Raw genomic sequence first — 19,753 nt, 5'->3', positions numbered from 1 at the left:
GCTAAAACCATTTTCAGAACCTAGCACAGTCCATTCACTTGGAAAAAAAAATAGCAAAGGTAGTTCAAGGTACAACACATTTTGCAACAAAATTCGAAGTCCTCAGGTGCTGGTATTGCAGTATTGGCCATAAATCTTGCTCAAAAAGACTGTTAAGTGTTATCTGTGTCCATTTACTCACTTTTTGTGCATTTTCCCCATCTTCATCTGCCCGATGGATTCTTGTGTGTCTTGGGCTGATCAAGTCTTTTAGTGTTAAGCAACTTGCCTCCATCTGCAAGTTATAAAATTGCACAGGTTAAGTTTGATATTGCTTCATTTAAAACACCCACGCACCCCGATTTCCAGAGGCTAATCTATCGTTTCCCTCCCATCCCCAAAAGGTGACCGCGGCAGCCTGCAGCTGCCCTCCTGTGACCGTCACCAACTCTCAGCGTGAGCCCCGCGAATCAGCCTTGCCGGCAGAAAGGCTGTAAAATCAGCCCCGTGGGACACGGCTGCAGCGCGCGAGGAGGGAAGGCGGCTGAGCGAGCTCCCCCCAGCTCGGTGGGAGCCGGCGGCGACCGAGTCAGCGGCGCTGCGGGTCTCCGGCGGGGGCAGTTAGTTTTGGCGCAAAGAACCCGGAGGAATCGCAGCTTTGAACGAATGGGACAGGAGCGCGGCCGGCCAGCCCCGGGCGGGGAGAGCTCGGCGGAGCCCCGCTCCCCCTGGGCGGCGGGCGGGGGTGGGGGCTGCCCGTGGCACTGAACCCCCAAGTCCGCAGGCACCAAAGGAGGGGAGGCTCGTACCTGCCGATGCAGTTGGAGGCTCAATTCAGAGCAGCCCCCTCCCCCATGTCCGGCAGCCTGGGGCGCCAGCGGGAGTGCGCGGCAAGCCTCAAGAAGCGGCCGGGGCTCTGTTGGGGGGCCGCGGCTCGTCAGCCCTTACCTCTGGGGTACAGCCGCTCGCGGCCTGCCACGCACTCCGGAGCAGCCGGGAGGCGGGGGGTGCATGGGGGCAGCGACGGGAGAGGAGAGGAGAGGAGAGCGCCCTGTGCCCGGCCGCTGCCGCTCGGCGCTAAAGCTTCTATTCTGGCGCCCTGAGACTCGCTTTTACAATCCGGCCAATCAGGCGCGGCCGGCCGGGGAGCTCCCGCGGCGAGTCCCGCCAATCAGCGCCGCCGCCGGGCGGTCGGGGAGTTGGCGCTCGAGTCGGCGCCTTCTCCCTCCGGCGGCGGCCGCTTTTCGCTCCCTTCCCCGCCTCCCGCGCCCACCTTGGTACCTGGGATGCTGCGGGGCGGCGCAGGGGGCCGGGCGGCCCTTTGTTCGGCATGAATGGGCCGCTCGAGCGCTGCTAGTGGGAGCCCAGGCGGGGAACAGATGGAGCCGCCGGGGAGATCACGGGGGGGTGGGGGGGGCGCGGAGCCCCTTCGCTTTCCCCCTGCCCAGCTGCCTGCTGTGGAGGATGGTTCAGCCGCTTCCCCGGCCACTGGATTTCAAGTCACTAGGGACGCGCTCCCTGCTGCCTTCCTTCTGACCCCGGGGTGGGGGGTGAGGGGGGGGCACCTCTGCATTTCTGAGCTGGGAGGCAGTTCAAAGCCTCCCACTTTCCGAAACGACACAGGACGCTTCACTGTTAGGAGTTGATCTTATCAAAAGTTTACCGTACAACCGTGTAGCGGAGACTGATAGGATGAAGCTTGCAGATGAGACAAAGCTAGGGGGAGGGTTACAAACACTCTGGAAGACAGAGCTAAAAGTCAGAGGGAGCTTGATCAATTGGAGAACTGGGCTATAGAGGACAAAATGAAATTCAACAAAGACAAATGTAAGGTGCGACAGTTAGGGAAGAAGAACCAAATGCACAAATACAAAATGGGGGAATCACTGGTTTGGTAGCAGCGCTGCTGAAAAGCATCTGGGAGTTGAGGTGGATCACAACCTCAACATGAGTCAGCAATGCCATGCTGTTGCAACAAAAGCAAATGCAATTTTAGGTTCCATTATCAGAGGCATAGCATGCAAGTCACGGGAGGTGACACAGTACCGCTCTACTCAGCGCTGGTTAGGCCTTGTCTGGAGTACTGTGTCCAGTTTTAGTCCCCAATGTATAGAAAGGATATAGAGAAACTAGAAAGGATCTAGAAGTGAATAGCAAAGATGATCAAAGGGATGGAATGCAAGCCATAAAAGTGAAGGCTGAAGGAACTAGATATGTTTAGTTTGGAAAAGAGGAGTTTAAGGGCGGGGAGAGGATAAGATACTTGAAAGGCTGCCATAAAAATGATGGAGAAAAGTTGTTTTGTTCTCCAACAGAGAACAGGACAAGAGGCAGTGGGTTCAAACTACAGCATAGCAGATTTAGATTAAATCTGAGGAAAAACTTCTTAACTGTAAGAACATTAGGACAAGGGAACAAACTGGCTGGGGAAGTCATAGAAGGTCCTTCACTGGAGGTTTTAAAAAGGAGGTTGGATAGCCATCTGGATAGCCATTGGTTTAGTCACAAAAAATCCTGCATCTTGGCAGGGGGTTAGACTAAACCCTTTTGGTCCCTTCTAACCCTATGATTCTAAGAGAGCACAGTCTTGGAGCGGAGGATGGCGGGGGGGGGGGGGGGGAGAGGGTTTGGGAATGGACCTAAAGCTGCCTGGATTCAAACGCTCCCAAACTTGGAGTGGATGTGGGTCAGGATCCAGATTGTGTAGCAGCTTCCAGTCTCTCAAAACAGGCCAGGTCACTGTGTGTGATAACCGTGTTTATGAACAGGATCAATGTTAGCTGGTTGACATAGTCATAGAACCATAGGGTTAGAAGGGACCGTAAGGATCATCCAGTCTAACCCCCATGCAGTCCAATCAGCAGATCCATGTGAGTGAAGTGAGGAATCTACACCACAGTACTCAGAACTTTAAACATGAGGTAATTCCTCACAATCTCACCCAGGCTGTTTGAAAGGATAAATGCTAAAATAAGCATATGCTTCTATGAAGGCAAAGATCTTGACACAAATTCTTCATAGAGTGCTGGGTCATTCCCTCTGGAGTGATTCCCACTACCCCCATTCAAGAGACACGGAAGTAAATGTCCAATAGTCCTCTCAAAGACCAGAAGAATTATTTTCCATGGAAAAATTCACCCTAACAAGATGTTGCAGTTTGCAGGTGATTGTTCACAGAGATGAACTTCAAACAGTTAGTATGCCTTCATGAATGGCTCAGAATGTACTATGCTCATTGAAAGGGATAACAGCAAATTTTAATCAATGACTATATATTAGTAAGCACAGATGAGAACTGTCTCTAACATCAGTAGAAGGCAAGGGCAGTATATTGCCCAAAGTTCAGTCTGATGACACTCCAAATGCATAAAGATAAACTAGGGAGAGCTGCAGCAACTAATGATAGGGGTGATTCCTATTTTTCTGGAGTGTAGAAGCTCAATGTCAACTACAAGTTCCAAGAGGATGGGAAAATGACAATGTAATAGATGTCTGTCTGCTGTACAGTTGTACAGCAAACTTTAAAATGTTCAATCTAAAATTCTCCTAAACTTGAGATCATTTAGAGCATTCATGAAGAAGTCTCCAGCATGCAATGTTGTTAGTGATTTTGTTTTCTATGTTTAGTTTGTATTTACGAAAATTAGCCTTTTGCTTCCTTAGCTACAGGCATACTGATGCACCTGTCCTGTGCTTTTTGTTTGGTTGGTTGGGTTTTTTGGTTCTTTTCCAGAAGGATTCCCTTCTTGAGGGAGTTTTCACATATCATTAAAATCACTAATTCTAGTAACTTGTAAAATACTAATTTTTTGTCATTACATGGTATTTGTTGCTCAGAAGTCAGCTTTGAATTTTACTTTATTTCACAAGTCTAATCACTAGGAAACAGGATTATGAGTGGTATTGAATTGACAGATGATACCTTAATTTACTTTTTCTTATCAAGAATAGTACCTTGCTCTATTCTATTCTCCTTTCAAGCTTACTTACTGAGAAAGTTCCCAGGTCACTATAGTTTGTTGAATGGAATGAAACACTAACTCCTTTCTTTAAAAAGACCATGGAATTCTTTAATTGCTCTTTGTGTGCCTTGTGGGAAAATGAATGCTAATTTGTGATCCATAACCTATTAAAATATATAAATTATTAGTAATTCTGCATTCATATTTAGAAAAGAAACTTTATTCTACCCAATAGCTAAACTAATACAGCTCTGAGCCACTGTCTATGCAGTGACTCATAAAGCATACCCAACTGAAAGAACTCACAGTCAGGCCAAACGAGAATCTTGCATCACACTTTACTATAGTCAGATACTGGTTCTGACAGGCTATTGGGAGAAAAGCAAGTTCAAGATCTGAGAACCCTTTGCGGTGAATACACTCCCTTCTAAGTAGAGCCCTACCAAATTCATGGTCCATTTTGGTCAATTTCATAGTCACAGGTTTTTAAAATAAAAAATTTCATGATTTCAGATATTTAAATCTGAAATTTCATGGTGATGTAACTGTAGGGGTCCTGACCTAAAAAGGAGGGGTGTTTGTGTCACAAGGTTATTGTAGAGGGGGTTGCAGTACTGCTACCCTTACATCTGTGCTGCTGCTGGCGGGGCATTGCCTTCAGAGCTGAGGGCCTGGCCAACAGCCACCACTCTCTGGCTGCCCTGCTCTGAAGGCAGTGCAGAAGTAAGGGTGACAATACCATGACCCACTAAAATAACCTTGCAACCCTGGCAAATCCCTTTTGGATCAGGTCCCCCAATTTGAGAAATGCTGGTTGTTCCCATGAGATCTCTACAGTATAGGGTAAAAGCACACAAAAGACCAAGTTTCCGTGACGTGTTTTTCATGGCTGTGAATTTCATGGCTGTAGGGCCTTACCTATAGGGCTGATAAAAATGAATGTGCTATTTAACAAACCCATGATTTATCCTGATATAATAAACTTTCACCTTGATTGATATCTTACCTATGTTCTTAAACTGTAGATTTTATTGATCAGTCATAAACAGCTGCACATTAATTACTAATCTGGCAAAAGTCTGAATTTATTAAGAGTAATGGCTTTCTAATTGGAGTGTAACTGCATTGGCTATAGTTCCAGAACAATGACCTTCTGGTTGCTTAAGAAGGTTGTTGATTGTGGGCTTGATGCAGGAATGGCTTGGTGAAATTTTATGCCCTATGTTATTCCGTAGGTCACATTAAAAGATCATAATGATCCTTTCTGGCCTTAAAATCTATAAGTGATTAAACAGAAGTAGAGGCATCTATAGACTGGTGTGAGACCAGGGAGTCAGAACCAGATAGACTACACTATGTGTATCTCATTTAAAATGCTACTCTGTTTTCTAACATCTTCAGTGGAACCAGGGCCTTTAATAGACACTTGGGTCATTGTCTCTTCTTGCTCTAAGTTAAAGATGTCTCTGAATATAAATTGCTTAATATTAAAGCTCACTGGGAATATTTTTTGGAGGACTAATTCAAATCAGAGTTGATACCATCACTTATTTTTATTTAACATTTTACACTCATACTAACCTTGGCAACTGAACTTCATGCACTGGACACGTACAATGCTGCTGACTAACCCCTAGATAAAAGCTCTTGTGCTGGTGGTAGGACAGAATATCAAGATACCTGTAGTGTTCCACAAATACAAACTAGAGAACTCCTCCTTGTCTTCCTTGATTCACAAAAAGCATTTTAAAAAATAATCTCAAGAATGCTTTCTGATGGATAACATCTAGTGCAAGGAAACAGTTTTATTTAGTCTGACCATCCTTAAATGTGTTCTGGTAAACTAAGGAAAACTTTTGAGTGAAGATGCCATGAATCAGCAAATGAGGTACGTGAGCAAATATCTGCTGACATAAGCTCTCTGGACTGGATTTTATGAACCATTAGCCAGTGTGGAATTGGACCCAAAGAATGGAACCTACTTTCAGGGTGAAATTTAGCTCCTTGTGGGTGGTCAGTGAAAGGCCCTTTGTCACAGAGCCCTACATTGGGAAGAAGTGCAGTCAAAGTAGCCACACTCTGCAATCCTGTGTTCTATGGAAGAGGTCTCCATAGGCCTTAGCTTGGCTAGTGCATGCAGTGGGAAGCATAGGAGAGTGTTGTATGTATGTTGGCTGGAGAGGGAGGAAGAAAGGTGGCATGGCCTTTGATATGCAATTATGTGTTTCAATTGCTAGGAATGGTAGTGCTTATGGAGGAACAGTGACTGTTGTTCTAGTCCCATCTAGTGTCCATCTAGTCTGGATGGAGCCCCTAATTTAAGCAGGAAATATTGGTGGCCGCAGTATTGTGTAGTAACTCTCTCTTCTGGGATACAGAAATTAAAAATCTCAAAACAAGCCAGTTTCCAAGATCAGAAGGCCCCAAGTAATTTTCAAGTTGTAGTAAATTTGCTTCTAAGTTTGTTCGCCTTTAGAAAAGGTTTGTATTGGTCAATATTCACTATTGTAATAATTTCTTAACAAACTAATTACTTGGGATAGTTATTACTTTACTGAAAGTAACTCAGATCATCTCCAGGAAGTCATGTTTTGCACTATTGCTTAACATGTAAATTAACAAGAGCAAGGACCAGGTGAAACAACATTTCCTTTTCTAGATATTCCAACTGAATCAATCTTGCTGTTCTCGAGAGGAGATTAACTATTGTATCTGTGAACATGCATATCAAAAAATGCTTCTCCTAATTATTTTCATCTCCATACATAATATCTACAATGTATGTCAAATATTCCAGTACATCACACAGGGTAGGCTTATAAAAGTCAAATGCTAAATTTAAGCACCACCGATCCATTTCTGAATCCTCCACTTTGAGTCTCCCCTAAAGAAGCAACATTCTGTAAGATTATTTAAATTTCTTGATGACTGGAGAGCGCACACAGCATCTGTTACTTTTCTATTTTTACCGTGTAACCTATATTACACTTGCTCTTTAGAGCCGTGCCATGTATATTACTGAAAAATAAAACCAAATATGTTAATTTAATTTAATGCAATTCAATTTTCTTTCCTATTGCAGACCCTGAAAATATATTCTCTTCTATGCAGGATAGGGCTAAATATGCCAGTGCTATACAATATATAGGTAGCACAATACAAATGCTGTACTCTGGCAGAGGCAACTGAAAGCATTCAGTTACAAGTGAAATACTTATATACACAATTTTATATTAATTAATATTTCTATAGTGCCTTCCACCTGAAGAGTACAAATAACTTTGTAAACGTTAATGCTTTTAAACCTCATAAGATTATTTTGAGGGAGGTAAGCATTATTGTTTTTGTTAAAGACTGAAACTGAGACGTAGATCAAGTGACTTGCCAGGATACACAGGAAGTCTTTGGCTGAAATAGAACTCTAATATCCAGAATCAGTCTTGCACTTCATCATGAGATTCTTTGAACTTGCTGCTTTCACAGGGTCTTGAATCTTTAACAATGACAGGCTTTCACTTAAGTGTTTCTCATTCATTTGTGTTAAATGTATTAATAAAATAAACATTTCTAAGCCCTCTGAATAAAAATCTCTTCCCTCTGATTCAGATTTCACTTGCTTGGTGTCAGTCATAAACCGACTGTACTGGTTTTTCATTTGGTTATGATCTTTCCTGAATAAGGGAGAGATAAAGACTCAAGAATCTAATATAAAGTAAATCAAAATGATTATTTATATTATGGCATCTAAAAGTCTCAATCAGGACTGAAGCCTTATTGTACTGGATACTGTAGAAATATGGAGACAGGCTCTATTCTGGAGAGTTTACAATCCAAAAATTTTTGGGAAACCTTTCAGAACTCCTTTATATATCAGAAAGACACAGGAGAACACAACCCCCACTCTTCCATTACAGGTTCCTGTTATGGAAAAGAAATTAAAATAAGTGTCTTATTTCTTTTGTTTCATATTGCATTAGATCCAGAGGTGAAAGTAAGCCAGTCCAGTGTACCAGCAAGAGCCAGTACATAGCCGACCATGGCAGCAGGAGGTAGCTTCCCCAGGCAGGCAATTTAAAAGGGCCCTGGGCTCACGATAGCGGCTGGAGCCCCTGGTCCTTTAAATTGCTGCCAGACCCCTGGGGTAGAGGCAGCAGCTGCGATTTAAAGGGCCTGGGGCTCCCGGCTGATACTACCACAGCAGGAGCCCCGGGCCCTTTAAATCACCACTGGAGCCCCGCTGCCAGAGCCCCAGGGTAGCAGCAGCGGCTGGGAGCCCCGGGCCCTTTAAATTGCCACTGGAGCCCCAGGGCTCCCAGCCACAGCTACTGCTACCATGGGGCTCTGACAGTGATTTAAAGGGCCCAGGGCTCCAAGCTGCGGCTACTGAAGCCCCAGGCCCTTTAAATCGCTGCCGGAGCCCCAGGGTAGCAACAGCGATTTAAAGGGTCTGGGGATTTAAAGGTCCTGCCCCCTCCGCCTAAGGCTCCACCCTCTCTGTGCGCCCCCCCCTTCTCCCCCGCCTGCTCAGGATCCAGTCCCTGCGTACCCGTAAGTCCCTTAAGTTACTTTCATCCTTGATTAGATCTCTACATCCCAATAACAGTTGGTAGCCCATTATACTGATTGCTGTTGAGACCTAACATAAGATCATCTCTGTTCCAAAGGGCATACAGTCTCCACTGCTTTAACTTTAATTCATGGGTTGTAAATTTGCATACCCAGCAAAGAAACTCCAGTAAAAAAACAATGCATAACCATTCCTGTATAACATTAATAGATAATTTAATAACTGTAAATGTAGTGGACATTTTGTACTACAAATATTCAAAACTGCTCTTTGTTGCTTAAGTGCTACATTTTCATTGTGCTAGCCTGCAGGCTAGTTCTCTCTATGGCTCTGCCACTTGGAAAGTTGAGCTTTTTTAATTGAGGGTCCAAAAAAAAAAATAAAAATTTTACAGCCCAGTATTTCCCCCAACATTTTCAATCCCTTGAGACCAAGTGTAGAAAACTTCAGCTGAAAAGGAGGATGTTTTTCTGAAAGCATAAAAAGAGGTTATACCAGAAGTCCCAGTGTAACCCTAATGACATGTTCTACCAAGAGAAATCTATAAGGATCACACAGCAAAATAGTTATAGTGAAACCATCTAACTCTTCACTAACCACAAATATCATTCTATTTGAGGAATACAATCAAGATAAATCCAGGCAAGAATGAAAACAGAGCTACTTACAGGTACCCCTCAGTTTTGTACACCTTTGTCTCTGGCCCATTTCTATTTAGCTCTGACAGCGAATACCACTTCACTGTAGTTTTGCCATTCTGCCCCCATTCTTCCCACTATATTTTCCACCGAATGCATCCGATGAAGTGAGCAGTAGCTCACGAAAGCTTATGCTCAAATAAATTTGTTAGTCTCTAAGGTGCCACAAGTACTCCCATTCTTGGAAAAGTTCCTAGATTTTCAGGCCAGAAGTCATTGGATCATAGTCTGACCTCCTGTATAATGCAGGCATTAAATTTCACTCTGTTACCCCTGTGCTGAGCCCAGTAATTTATGCATTCATTGAATGCAACTTTCAGATAGGCAGTCAGTCTTGATTTGAAGATGGTAAGAGACAGAGAATTCAGCACTGCTCTTGGTTGTTTGTTCCAATGGTTAATCAGCCTCACTGTTAAAAAGTTGTGCATTATTTCTAATTTGAATTTGTCTGGCTTCACCTTCTAGCCATTGAATCTTGTTACATCTTTGATCTAGTGGAGGATGAGCCTTTCGGTATCAGGTATTTTCTTCCTCTGAAGGTATTTATTATACTAATCAAGTAACTTTTTTCAGAGCTGATCTACACTACCGCTTAAGTTGATGTAATTTGCGATGCTGAGTGGGGTGAAAAACATATCTACCCCACCCCCCGAGCGATGCAAGTTACAGTGACTTCAGCACGGTTTACACCGACGCTTCTGCCTCTCATGGAGGTGGAGTAATTATGCTGACAGGAGAGCACTCTCCCATCAGCATTGTTCATCTTTATCAGACATGGCGTAGCTACACTGTGGCAGCTGCATCGATGTAGCACCGTAGTGTAGACTTGCCCTCTGTGTCTTTTGATTGAGCTCTTTAAGTCTCTCACTGTAAGGCATTTTCTCCAGCCCTAACATCATTTTTTTGGCTCTCTTACACCATCACCAATTTGCAACACCCGTTTTTTAAAACTGACACCAAAACTGTACAAGGTGTTCCAGTATCAGTCTCACCAGTGACCTCCCTACTACTGCTTACTACTCCCCAGTAGAGGTAGGTGGGAAATGGTTTTACTATCCTGGAAAACTTTGAGATTTCAAAAAGTTGGGATGAAAATGCAATCTTAAATTTTCACAAACTGAAAATTTTGGATCAATGGAAACATTTTGTTTTGATTTTGATCTTTTTAATCTCAGAATAAATTCTGCTTTGTCCTGTCCCCATCATTATTTACCACTCCCCCAATCTTTGCCATCTGCAAATTTTATCAGCAGTGATTTTATGTTTACTTGCAGAACATACACGGTGTTCCAAAATACCAGGTGCCCGCCTCCTATTTGAAATCTGTCCCCAAAACTCACTGCTTCCACAAACTAGTCCACACCATTAAAACTGCCACTGCCCACCCATCTATTTAAAATAAAATGGTGAAAGCAGTTCCAAGATGGTCTCCTGTGCTTTTTCTTTTTGTCTCTTTAGGCTCTGATCCTGCAGTCCAATCCACTCAGGCACACCACTATGCCTACATGAAGCCCTATTGAAGGATTGGGCCTATTATTGTAAGCTCTTAAGGGGAGGAGCACTGATTAGTTCTGTTGTATACAGGGACAAAACACAACAAAATGAGTTGAATAAGTTCTCCATCTGCAAAAATGTCACAATAGAATCCATTTTATCTGAAGGATTCTGATAGCTCTGATGTTTTATGAATTTCACTTTCTAGAACAAGTATGTTATGGTTATGCTGCACATGCAAGTATATTTTTGTCCGTCCTACCTTGAATTAAAAGATCTACAACTAGTTATCTGAACTTAACACTCTCTGCTCCCCACTAAATTTGAGGTACCTGGATAAAAATGGACCTATATCCAAAAACAATTGCAATTAGCCTTTTAAACAAAGCTGTTAAGCAATGGTATTAAAAGAGCAATACCTTATACATTTACTTTGTGAAGAGCAGTTCCTTTCTTTGGGCCCAAATCTGCAATAGGAAGGTGTTCGGCATGTTGCAAGACCCTTTATTTATTGGTTTTAGTGAGACGTAAGAACAGAAATATCCAAAACACAAGACCAGGTGGCAGTAATGGGAGACTTTAACTACCACAGAGATGTCTGTTGAAAAAGTAATATAGCAAAACGCAATGTCCCACACATTTTTGGAATGTACTGGGGACAACTTTTTGTTTCAGAAGGTGAAGGAAGTAACCGGGGAACAGCTATTTTAGACTTTATCCTGACTAACAGAGAGGAATTGGTAGTGAATCTGAAGGTGGAAGGCAATTTGGGTGCAAGTGATCATGAAATGACAGATGTCATGATTCTAAAAAAAAGGAAGGAGTGAGAGCAACTAAATAAGGACACAACGGACCTCAAAATAGCAGACTAACAAATGCAGAGAACTGGTAGTAAGGTCCCATGACTCCTATGTCTACACTACAGCCTATGCTGGCAAAACTTATGTCACTCTGGGTTTGACTATTCTACACACACACGCACCCCGAAGCAACATAAGTTATACCAGCATAAGCAATCATGTGCACAGCACTATGTCTACGGGAGAAGCTCTCCTGCTGGGGTGACCAGACAGCAAATGTGAAAAATTGGGACAGAGGGTGGGGAGTAATAGGAGCCTATCTAAGAAAAAGACCCCAAAATTGGGACTGTCCCTATAAAATCGGGACATCTGGTCACCTATCTCCTGCCAACATAACTTACGCTGCTCGTGGAGGTGGGATTTTTTTATGGGGACGGGAGAGCTCTCTCCAGTCAGCATTGAGCATCTTCACCACACACATTGCAGTGGTGCAGCCATACTGGTACAGCTGTGCCACTGCAATGCTATATGTATACGCATGGCCTTAGATAGAGGTTTTCTGAGCAGTATTTGGCTGGTGAAATAACTCAAATATTGAGTTTACATTACCATTCATTTTAATTCTGAGAAAATAAATCATAGCAGGCGCATGTTCTCCTGGTTGTGTCTGAGCTTAGAGGCTTTATATTGTTATGCTGAGAGATACTGGTGACTGCTTGGAACACAAACCTCTTTGAGATTGGGTGTGAGTGCACCCTTCACTTAAGACAGTTGTAAGAAACACTTAAAGGGCCACACCTAAAACAGTATGTCTACACAGCAGCTGGGAAATGTGATTCCTAGCACCGGTAGACAGACTTGTGCTAGCTCAGGTCAAGCTGGCTCATTAAAAATAGCAGTGTGGCTATTACTGCAAGGGCTAGCTGCTTGAGTCCAAGCCATAGAGTCTCTGCTCAGAAACTAGCACCATGTGGGCAGAGGGTTCCCTGGGTATTGGTCTGACTGGGCGATGCAGGAGCTGGGGTTAAATGAAGGCAGAACTGAGGCCTGGTCTACACAACGCAGTTAGGTTGATGCAAGGCAACTTCCATCAACCTAGCTGAGGATGTGTCTACACTTTAAATTTCACGTCTGCTGATGTAACTGCCCTGCTATGCTGACTTAATAATGCCACCTCCTCGAGCGGCATAGAGTCAAAGGCAATGTAGCTAGAGCAGTGTAGACACTGCATTACTTACATTGACTTACCAGCCTCCAGGCACTGTCTCATAATGCCCCACACTGACTGCTCTGGTCACTGTTTTAAACTCTGCTGCTCAGGATCCAAGTGGACAAGAAGCCATCCCTCCCCTTTAAAGCCACACACATACTCATGGCTATGAGCTATCCCCCCCGCTTCATTTTTCCTACACCCCCTCTCCCCAAGGGCTATACTCACCATGGCTGGTGCTGTGACTGACACTGTACTGTATCAATCGCAAGGAGAAGTGAGAATGCAGAGCTCATAGCTTTCTGGGATCAAGGAGAATAAGTTCAGTGTCCTAAGTTTTGATTTCTGTCGTGACTGAATACACTGACAATGGTACCTCTGAGTCTTGTATCTGCAGCTGCTAGTATTGTGATCTTGAGGGTCCCTCCCTCCACGCTGTTGAATGCCTGAACCATATAAAAAGGAGAAAGAAGTGGACTTGGGATGACATATCCCAGGAGATGCTGCAAGCCTGTACTGCATCAGAGAATGAGACCAGAGCCTGAAGGATGACCCTTGCAGACAGCATGGAGAAGGAAAGAGTGGAGAGGGCTGGGAATCCAAGCAGAAAAGGAGAGGGAGATGCACCAGGACACAATGGGGCTTCTCATGTACAAACAGAAATGCCGTGGACTCTGTTGGATCTGCAGGTTCAAGAATCCCATGCTTGCCTCCCTCTTCCATCAATAGCCTCAATGTCAGGACCTCCCTACACCCCCCTTAACATTCCATGTTGCATCAGGGGTCACTGCACTGCCCTTCCACTCCACACCAGGGGACATTAATGACAATCACATCTGCACACGTGCACACACACACACACTGACCGGTGAAAGACATGGTGGGCAATGCATACCTGAAATGGAAATGACCATTCTTTCCCCTCCATAACTTCTGTTCCCTTAATTTAAGTTTTATTAAATTCTAAATGCTTGTTTATTTGCCGGGTTACAGAATAAAATTCTATTTTTTTGGAACATATTTCATCTTTATTAGTTCCCAATATATGTTGACTGGTGCTGAGTAGACCTGACATGCACCAATTTCCTGTTATTTCATTTTGTCTCAGAACCCATAACATCATTCACAAACAATATTAATAGGTGCATTGGCAATGTTATATTCCTGCACACACAGTACTCACTGCAAGGTTCATACTGGGTTGTAAAAGAGCAAGGCCAGACAGAGCACACTGCAGCAACACACACTACTCTGGCTTACTATTAAAATGGTCTTTCAAAGCCTTCCAGAGCTGCATAGCTCAGCATTGAGCTCTTGGTATAGCCCTTGTATATGGCTGTTCAAATTCAGCAGACAGCCACTCCACATCTGCACGTGCAATGTAATAACTGTGACAGCTGTATGCTGATGTAACTTAGGTCAATGTAACTTTGTAGTGCAGACATGGCCTGAGAACAGACAAGGTTGAGATAAAGGTAGAGGCAGAAAATAAGAGAGCCAGGCAGCAGCCATTTCTACTTTCAACTAGAACATCCCCATGGCCCCAAACTTTGATTCAGATTGAAAAGGAGCAACCAATATTTACATCTTTGGAAATAAAACTCCCTAGTATAATCATAATGCCCAAGTGTTTTGAAAGGTGGATACATTTGCCTAACATTGTTTGTCTTTTAGATGCAACTCAGGTGCCCTTAAGGGCAGTATAACACTTCACTCAGATATTCAGAGATGCCAATAAGAGGATGTGGTGAAAATAATATAAAATCATTCCTGGCAGTTTATTGTACCTCATGGAGCAAAAATTTGCAGATTATGCTAAGTGTTAATGAATAAAGTAGTACTTCATGTAAGCATGATACAGTGCAGTGAGTTTCATGAAGAACATCCCTATGAAGTATTTACACCTATTTTACAGATAGCTTCTTTGTGTCTCAGTTAAACTAAGTGACATGCCAAGAATCTGCTGATGACAGCAAAGGGAATAGGCAACCAGAGTCTTGTCTGTTCTAACCATTGGACTCTTTATTTCAGGAGAAGAGTAAAGAACTTTCTCTCAATAACTTCTGCTGGAGGATTTACATCTGGGTCAGTTGCCCAGTAGAGGTTATTGTTGAGTTCCTCCTTACTGAAGCTAATGCTGGTGAGACCAGTACCATGTTCCATTATATTTATCAAAAAATGGATGGTTTAGAAAGCCATTAAAAATAATTTCTTAGCCATATTACTTGATAAAATTCTTGGTTTTAATTTCACATGCTGGACTTAACTCTGCTTCAGATAAGATCTTTTTCCACCAGCAGTTCCATCCAATCCTAGAGTGCTCTCTAAGTGGGGGAGAAAAGCAGAAATGGAAATCACTTATTTTGGTCTAAGCCAAGGCCTATAGTTTACTCTGCTGTTTTTGAAGGCACTTAAATTTACTTACAATAGCCATATAGCCAGGTGTACCGTAAATCATGGGAGTACAGCTTTAGCTGAATCATGCAACAACCCAGAATCGTCAGGTGTCACCCTGTCACTGTTGCTGTGATCATCTCAATCAGATTTTAATTATTTTTTAAAGTAAAATGTAAAAAGGAAGAACTTGTATTTTTGGAATCATGATACAGGATCTTATCCATTGCTACCATTGGCATTGCAGCTATAAACTGCATAATTATGCTGCAGCAGTGTGCTGTTTTTGTACAGCCCTCTAGATTGTGTGAATGAGCTGCAGGATGTGTTATCAGATGCTTCCTCTACCTTGGGGAATTCAGTCTTGGCATGAAATTAATCTCTTACAGCTGCTTTGATAGAGTAGGTGAAAAGTGAAAATAATTATCAAAGCTCCATGGCTGCTGATAATTGTATGAAACCTCTGAATATGCCTGTGCCATAGGTCTCTAGCATAGCTTGTAATTCACTGAAATAACAGTGTTTAAAATAAAGAACAGGACCATTTTCTTCTTGAATGGCTGCAAAGGCCAGCTAGTCAATCACACAGCTTTAAAAAATCCCTCATATTCTCAGTGCAAGCTTTGAATTAATTGCTTATTCAACATGCTCAAAGTCCTAACATGCACAACCTGGGCTACCCAGAGTATGTAATGAGGCCCAGTGTGTTGGCCTTCTTCTTGGCCTTAATAAAAATAAAACAACCTGATTTTGCTAGTAATGCATATACGATCATTTTAAAATGCTGCCTGAACCCTAGCAAATTACAACTGAACTTAATACATTTAATGTATAACTGGGGTTGGTACGGTTAAGAATGACTTCATTTTCTCTTCCTTTGCTTTTTATGATGACTATGGTCTATCCTTAACTCTTCTCACTCTCAAAGTAGTTGTACAGAGCAGTCATTAATAATAAGTCAATTTTTTAAAATTTTTTTTTAAATAATAAATTATATACAGAGAAGCAAGAACAAACTATTTCTGAATCTATGATGTAGGACAGTGGCTCTCAACCTTTTCAGACCCTTTCAGGAGTCAGATTTGTCTTGTGTACCCTCAAGTTTCACCTCACTTAAAAACTACTTGCTTACAAATCGGACACAAAAATACAAGTGTCAAGTAATACACTATTACTGAAAAATTGTTTACTTTCTCATTTTTACCATATTATAAAATAAGTGGAGTATAAATATTGAACTTACATTTCAGTGTATAGTATGTAGAGCAGTATAAACAAGTCATTATTTGTATGAAATTTTAGTTTGTACCGACTTTGCTAATGCTTTTTATGTAGCCTGTTGTAAAACTAGGCAAATGTTGATGAATTGATGTACCCCCTGGAAGACCTCTGCATACCCATGGTTGTGAACCACTTCTCTGAAACCTCATATAGGATAGGTTTCAGAGTAGCAGCCATGAAGTGAGCTGTAGCTCACAAAAGCTTATGCTCAATTAAATTTGTTAGTCTCTAAGGTGCCATAAGTACTCCTTTTCTTTTCTTATATAGGATAGTGATTCCTCAGATGTGGTGTGTAAGCTTGATGGAAGTGATACACAGTAATAGCATGATCTGTCCTCTTTAAGGAGGCATGGGGCCTGGGACCATCCTTGGAATGGCTCCTTTAAGGAAATAAGTATTCAAAGGAGCAGAAACTAGCTGGGTAATGGGGCTAGGTGTTATTCAGATAGCATCCTTCTTAACATGATAAAACCCAGCTGCAAGGTGACCAATGTAAGGAAATAAAGCAGATAGCCGAGAGAGGAGAATTACAGTGAAGTATTGAGTCAGGAGAGAGGCTTTCTGGAATAGGCATTAGAATCTGAAGAGATTGGGGACTGTAAAAGCCTGCCTGAATCACAGCACATCCCCAAGAAGGAGGGTTGAGGGGACCCTGAACCAAGGTGTTGAAGTGTGAGAGTCTCAGGATTAAAGTTGTCATCAACTGGAATATGAATGATCAGGCTCCCTGCTTACAGCAGGGGTGGTCAGGCCTAGCGGTTAGAGCTAGAATCAGGAACAGAACACAGCTGGGAACAAAGCAAGCATAAGAGAGATCATAGTTGTGGACATGTGTATTAAATAACCAGATATTAAATCATGCTGTTAAGCAGTTAGGTGGGATTGTCAAGCAAGTAGCCTGCCCTGCTGTAGCTCAGCTGGGCTTATAGACTGCCTTTAGAGTGGGCAGGGGCAGCTATGAGCCCTCATTCCTGACAAGGGGAGGCTCTGTGGAATGGGGTTGCTGCCTGGATAGAGTGCACTGTGGAAGCCTACGCAAATTGTGGCCCAGCCCCAGGGAAGAAAGTAGTAGAACCCCTTTTCCAAGAAGGAGTTGAGTCAAAGAACCTGTATAGGAGGAGTCCTGAGCAAAGGACTCGAGAAAGGCTAGGGGCTGCAGTGGTACTGGCAGAGCTCCCTGTCTCAGAGGGAATGGGGAACATGAAGCCTTGGAACAAGGATGAGTTGGAACTGAAGCTACCTGGTGCCCAGGTAAAGCCCCCCCATTCCAGACAAGACTTTCCCCTCATCAACCCTACCCCCTTGAGATGCACCATCTGAGCCCCTCTGTACTCCAGCTAGAACCCCTACCTTCAGTGTAACCTTATTAGTGCAGGGTGAAAAATTATTTTCCTATTTTGTGAACATTTTCCTGATTTCAAATGTTCAGTTTTGTCCTGGTGTGAAACGTGATACCTTTTGAAGTTATATACACCTCCCCCTTCCCCCCCGCCCCGATGAGACATTTTGAAGTTACACACTCACACAGAGGTGGGATTTGCACTGGTTTTGATGAGCAAGTCCATCCTGGACCAGAGACCTTTCCAGGCCAAGTTTCATTGAAATAGGTATGTTCCCATGAAACATTTGGAAAAATCAGCATTTTCTCACCAAAAAATTCGTCACTAATTTTAACCTCATGCCCCCTAACCCTCCCTTGCAGACTCTTTCCCCCCATCTACCCTGAAGCTGACCTGCCTCTCTCCTTCTCCACAATGGCAGTGGTCTTGTTACCTACACTAGTTATTAGCCCCAAGTGTATCTGCATGCACACAATGTTTTTCCCTTGTGGGATCTTTGTTGATAACTAGAGCTGAATGAATAATAGATTCCCACCCTCCCTCCCAAGTTGGTGGCCAAACTGCCAACATTCAGTTTGTTTTGAACAACAGCTGAAGTTTTTTTCATGTTTTTCTCGTCAAATCAGACAACAGGAAAAAGTCTTGTTTGGGTAGAACAAAACATTTTCAGGGTTGACTTAAATCATTTTAGAAATGCATTTTTGGCAAATTTACTATTAGCTGAAAAAATGTCACCTAGCGCTATTGACAATTCCTTTAATTGGGGAGGAGGAACGCTGCTTTGTAGGTAAAGAGGCTTGTTGCATCTCATAAATATAGGTAGGTAGATCATGGTTTATACAGTGCTTTGAAATTTGTAAAGTACAATAAGTGCAAAAAAAAAAACCAAAAGTGCATTGAGCCATATCAATCATGGATGTGTTGAACTGAAGTGTTCAAGATCAGGTATATAGTGTCAAATTTTGAGTAGAATTTGACTTGATGCATGAATGTGCTATGTGACGGGGCAAGGCCAGTTGGCTATAGAAAAGTAGTGGGAGATAGATATATTAGCTCCAGGCTAAACAAATCCCTGGTACCAGGTTAAGTGAAATGGCAGCTGCTCCAGGTCAGTTAAGACACCTGGAGCCAATTAAGAACTTTCCAGAAGGCAGGGAGAAGGCTAGGTTGATTGGGACACCTGAAGCCAATCAGGGGCTGGCTGAAACTAGTTAAAAGCCTCTCAGCCAGTCAGGTGGGTGTGCATGTCAGTAGCTGTGGGAAGAAGTTGCGCTGTTGGAGAGGCTGAGTAGTACACCATATCAGGCAGAAGGAAGGAGGCCCTGAGGTAAGGGTGAAGTGGAGCTTGAGGAAGTGAGGGCAGCTGTGGGGGAAGTAGCCTAGGGAATTGTACATGTCATGTTTCTAAAAGGTCAGCTACCATAGCTGATACTATTAGGGTCCCTGGGCTGGAGCCTGGAGTAGAGGGTGGGTCCGGGTCCCCCCCCACCGACCTTTGCTCCCTGTTTAATAACTGAGATTGCGAGACAACAGAGACTGTGCAAGGAAGGATAACTTCTCCTCACCTCCCTCGCTGGCTTATGATGAAAATGGTTCAGTAGACTGTGACCCTTGTCTCTAGAGAAAGCAGGGTTACGTGGAGAGTCACAGTGAGCCTCTGAGGCTAGTGAAATCCACCAGGAAACACGGGACCCATGGAGGCAAGGACAGAGCTTTGTTACATCTGGTGACAGGAGTGGGACTTTGTTCACAGCGTAGCAGAAGAAAGAGGTTTTTTAAAAACAAAGTGCACTGGGTTTTTGGATTTTTTTTTTTGTTTTGGTTTTTGTTTATATGCTTTATACCACAATGGAGGAGGTGGTGACATCTCTGGTACAAGCCTCGGCAGCCCAGCAGGAGGCCACCCGGGTTCAGGCAATGGCACAACAGGAGTCTATGCAGCTACAGCAGGAAACCAATCAATTATTGATGAGCCAGGCAACCCAAGATCGTGCCCTCTTGAGAGAGGTGGTGGACCAGCTGAAGATC

The 19,753-nt window shown here is 43.2% G+C and overlaps 1 protein-coding gene across 5 annotated transcripts in view; it reads right to left on the bottom strand.

The window, feature by feature from the left end:
* E2F7 (E2F transcription factor 7) overlaps positions 1-1,093 on the bottom strand; it is a 30,974-nt gene extending 29,881 nt beyond the window's left edge. The window contains exons 1-2 of one of the 5 annotated variants that reach the window (XM_038387925.2): positions 928-1,093; positions 182-274 (exon numbers count right to left, since the gene is read on the bottom strand). In XM_038387925.2, coding sequence (XP_038243853.1) covers positions 182-274 — 93 coding nt within the window. In that variant the 5' untranslated portion in view covers positions 928-1,093. Of the gene's footprint in view, positions 1-181; positions 275-788 lie in introns of all 5 variants that reach the window. The other 4 variants (XM_043492973.1, XM_038387927.2, XM_038387926.2 and 1 more) reach the window with 4 other exon arrangements.
* Positions 1,094-19,753: the final 18,660 nt, after the last annotated feature.

This window comes from Dermochelys coriacea, chromosome 1, assembly GCF_009764565.3.
Source record: "Dermochelys coriacea isolate rDerCor1 chromosome 1, rDerCor1.pri.v4, whole genome shotgun sequence".
NCBI classification, from domain to species: Eukaryota; Metazoa; Chordata; order Testudines; family Dermochelyidae; genus Dermochelys; species Dermochelys coriacea.
This window is presented reverse-complemented; position numbering and strand designations above follow the sequence as displayed.